Raw genomic sequence first — 4,351 nt, 5'->3', positions numbered from 1 at the left:
GCATCAAATACCCTTGATATATGAACTTTGCACACTCAAACATAGACATATGAACTCAGACAAAACAACTTTGCACCCCCAAACACAGACGTCAATTCAGACAAAACAACTTCATACTCCCAAACACAAACATATGAATTTCACAAACATCTGAATTCTCCAAACATATGAGCTCCAGACATCCTATACAACTTAGCGCCCCAAACACCCTCATATGTTCAATCTATGGTGCCTACCTACCTAAAATAAAAAATTCTACCTGTTTCCTTAACACTCAAATGTTGTAGGGTTAGGTGGGTTGTCTCATGAAATTAGTTGAGGTGGGCGTAAGTCAACCCAAACACTCGCAGATATTAAAAGAAAAAGAAAAAAGTCTAGAGATTTAATCGATAAAAATCTCACACAATGTTTATTCTAATATAATGTAAATGAAGGGATTGCAAATTATTTAAAAGTTTAAGAGCGTAAATTAATATTCTTTTTTCTAAAATATATTGTAGATCATGCACGAGTTAAAAGTACAAATATAATTTAAAACAAATTATAAGAGTTTAATTCAGACTTGAAGTCCTTTAGTTAAAGTTGTCAAAGATTCACCAGCGAGCAGCAACTTTAAAAGGCGCATAAAGAATTTTTTTTTGTAGAAACGGCCGCAAGGCAAATTATGAAAAGGCTGGTCTACTATTCGAAAAATATCTAATACAACCATAATATGAAAGTAGTTTAGGGATAACTTGAGATAACCTGCCTAATATACACCATTTGAGTGTCAACAGAAAATTGGTAAAATATTAAATCTCAGATACTTTTAATAAAGTCATGTTGTCATAATTTACCATATTTATCATTAAGTTAATCCATGATGGTTAACTTTTATTTACTTTTCCAAAAATTATTTTTGAAATTTTCAATTTTTATCATATAGAATGAAACTGCAATAAGATGAATGCAATGCAATCGTCGCTCAAGTATTACTCATTTTTATATTTTGTATGGTTTTATACGATAACACGTATACACTTAAAATATTGTATAATCCAATTATGGAAAATAAAGTTTTATATGATCCATCCACTAAAGGAGCTTAGTATACATTTTGACCATCAAAGCAATAATTGTCACCTTAATTAAAAATAGAGTTGTCACGTGATTATATAATTAATATTGATTCGTATGTGTATATCGAATGTGTATATTAGTATATGTCCTTTCATATTTAAAAAAAAAAAAAAAAAAAAACGCAGTATTTGTACCGTGTACGTCAAAGGAATTTTAAGGGGCATATTGCAATTAATAAATAAGGAGGCGATTTCAATATATAATTAAAGAGCTGGGATCAATGAGTCAAGAACTATAAAGCAAAATTAAGTTTCACTATTATTTTGGCATTTAATCCTTCAGTTGGTAGAAATTATATTCTACAACACGGAGAAAATCAAGAACAAACAGAAAAGAAAATATATATTTTTATCCTAAATCCCTTTGGAAAAGCATCTTTTCTTATTTTGTAACTATTATCTATATTTGTTCTTACTATTTAACTATTAATTAATTAAGATTAATTAATTCACCACCCTGCAATTTTTTCTAATCTCAGTGATGGTTCCACTCGCAGGAGCAAGATTCCCCATCTTGATCATCGCATTTACAAAATCCGATTTAAAGATAATGGGATTTCTACTGTAGGTCCGAACCAACGCATCTTGTGAACCACCGTTGAAGAGTTGTTGGTCCGAATGAAACAGGCCGCGCCTATTAGTCAAGTCTACGTAATATTTGTTGTCAAACACAGTGTTGGTTGAGTCAAGAGGGGCCAAGTTGCTGTCGCCGCCGTTGAACGGACAGTTGGCTTGCCGCTGGGTGGCGAAGGCGGGATCGATGTTGGTTTCATTGTAGATGCGAGTTCGGAAGAATTGACATTGGGCCATGCCTATAGTGTGAGCGCCGGAGAGGGTTGTCATTTCACGGGCAGTGAAGCCTTGAGCAGTGAACATCGAGATGAGTGTCGAGAGGTCGGAGGCTGGTCCCGGAAGGTTGTTGTTCGCTCCGCTCTCGCTTGCTGTCCTCGAGTCCTTTCGACCGAGACGTACAGCCCAATTTGGCCCTCCAAGCTAATCAAAAAAGTTGTTGATAGTGAGTTTGAAATGCCCTTTTTAGAAAAATTACCAACATCTTCGGTTTTATAATAAATTAATTTTTGTTTCAACATAATTGACAAATAAATTATTATACGATTTCTTTCTTTCTCCTTTGTAAAATATGAAAAAAAAAAATGAATGATCTAATCTTATTTTGTACGTACTGCATGTAACATAATCATGCATGAAAAAGTCAACAATAAATTAAATATTTCAGGATATATATATAATGCAAATAATAAGACGATTGATTGAACCGTTTTTTTTTTCCTGCTTTGAAAATGAAAAGGAAAAAGTTATCAAGTTGTTTAAAATATTTTTACACGTACTATAATAAACTTATTAAAAAATAGCTGTAATCTTACATGAGATAAAATGGATTTACGTAGGATTACAACCTTTTTTTAAGACTAAAATTAAAATAATAAAAAAGAATGATAGAAATTACCAAAACGACCCCATCGCGGGTGGCAAGAGCAAGAATATCAGCACATGACACGGTGGCATTGCAAGCAGCTTCGACTTGAGTTTTAATATCATCAATTACTTCAAAGCCTCTAGCTGAATTTCTGTTTGGAAACGCATTTTTTTCACCCTTAAATGTTGGAGTATCATCCAATAATATAGAACCATCACAACCCTGAATTTAAAAAAGTAATTAGGAATCCACTTTCTTTCAAACATGACTTATTGAATTAAGCTATTATATAGTTTTGTTTGATTACTATTTTGTTATTTATTTTTTATTTTAAAAAATTAACTTAAAAACACTAATGATTATTTTTTCTATTCACTTGCTATCAATATTTTTTAAAATCAAACCAAATTTTAAAAATTAAAGGAAGGGTAAGTTCTTAAAAACATTTTTTTCTTTCTAATTAGAAAAAGCAAACATAAATTTTAAAACAAGAAAAATAAAAACGAAAACTTCATCAAATAAGTTACCTTCACCACTCAAAACCACTTGAAAACCACTCTTCAAAATGAACTCTAAAAAAAATTACAATATTGTAATTTTGTACTAAAAATCTAAAAAATTAAAATTAAAAAATAAATAAATAAAAGATTTTCCTTTCTCGTACATTTACGAAGCAGTCGTGGAAGAACAAGCGAAGGATTGAAGCTCCCATACGTTTTTCTTTGTTAACAGCTTTGGTCATACCAGCCCGAACAATTGACTCGAGTCTGGGACAACTTTTTGCGTAGAAGCCAAACGAGAGCTGAGCATTGGCTGAGAAAGCTAAAAGGGAAAGAGCAATGAAAAGATAAGAAATAATGGACGCCATTAGAGAAGAAGAAGAAGAATATGAAGCTTAGAGTGTGAGGCTTTTTGCTCTGCTGATCTGATTTATTTATAGACCAGAAATAATCAAATTAATAATAATAATATTATTATTATAACTATTATTGTTTTTAAATTAAACTTAAAAAAAGGGGAAAAAAGAGAAATTAGATTAGAATGGTGTGCATGTGAGAGAGACGTGGGATTGTGAGGGTATAAAATTCAAAGTTTGCTGCTAATAAAACGCGGTTCTCCATTTTGTTTGGTTGTGAGGGAAAAGGGAGAATCTTTTAATCACGGGGGAAAGTGAAAATTGTGAGTATCAAACCAAGGGAACCAAGTTGGAGTGTTGACTTGTATTTTATTTTTTTTTTTTAACAAAGAGAAGGGTTTGGTATGAGGACCCCACATTTCCCCAATCATGTAGAAACCGAACTATATTTTTGTCAACTCAAAAATATATAATTCATATATATATTTTTGAACCTTATGATAATGTAAATAATAGGTTCAATAAGCCAAAATCGAGTATAATTCAATTGATGTACAATCGTACTACAAATCATAAGGTTTATAGTACGAATCTCCTTACCCTAATTGTATTAAAAAAAAAAAAAGATTAAATTATACATTTAATCCCTCAACTTTAATTTTGGTGTCCATTTAGTCTCCCAACTTTCAAAATTACAAAATTAAACTTTGTTTGTCTGTTTGGTAATAATTTGATTTTTTTTAATAAAAAGATAAAACCTATAAACACCTCTTTCAACTCTTAATTCTTTTTTTTTTTTTAATTTTCTACTGATGTTTTAAAAACCAAGCCACAAAATTTTAAAACTAAAACAAAATGGCTTTTGAAATTTTTTTTTTTTTTTTTTTTTGGAATACGACTAAAATTCAACTCTTTTACTTACGAAATAGGAGAATCAGT

The 4,351-nt window shown here is 30.8% G+C and overlaps 1 protein-coding gene across 1 annotated transcript; it reads right to left on the bottom strand.

Moving 5' to 3' along the window:
• Positions 1 to 1,352: 1,352 nt before the first annotated feature.
• LOC120078144 (peroxidase P7-like) lies at positions 1,353 to 3,466 on the bottom strand. Its single transcript, XM_039032365.1, has 3 exons — positions 3,221 to 3,466; positions 2,587 to 2,778; positions 1,353 to 2,111 (listed from the first exon to the last, which is right to left on the bottom strand). The coding sequence occupies exons 1-3, from the start codon at positions 3,422 to 3,424 to the stop codon at positions 1,563 to 1,565; spliced, it is 945 nt and encodes a 314-aa protein (XP_038888293.1). The 5' UTR covers positions 3,425 to 3,466; the 3' UTR covers positions 1,353 to 1,562.
• Positions 3,467 to 4,351: the final 885 nt, after the last annotated feature.

This window comes from Benincasa hispida, chromosome 5 (assembly GCF_009727055.1).
Source record: "Benincasa hispida cultivar B227 chromosome 5, ASM972705v1, whole genome shotgun sequence".
Lineage (NCBI taxonomy): Eukaryota > Viridiplantae > Streptophyta > Magnoliopsida > Cucurbitales > Cucurbitaceae > Benincasa > Benincasa hispida.
Note: the sequence above shows the minus strand (reverse complement) of the source record. Positions and strands in the feature narration are given on the sequence as shown.

Coding starts and splice junctions, on each gene's coding strand:
- LOC120078144 (XM_039032365.1), bottom strand. CDS start 3,424: ATGGCGTCCATTATTTCTTATCTTTTCATTGCTCTTTCCCTTTTAGCT. Junction 2,779..3,220: donor TCCACGACTGCTTCGTAAAT/GTACGAGAAAGG, acceptor TTTTAAATTCAG/GGTTGTGATGGTTCTATATT. Junction 2,112..2,586: donor CCCGCGATGGGGTCGTTTTG/GTAATTTCTATC, acceptor TTTTTTGATTAG/CTTGGAGGGCCAAATTGGGC.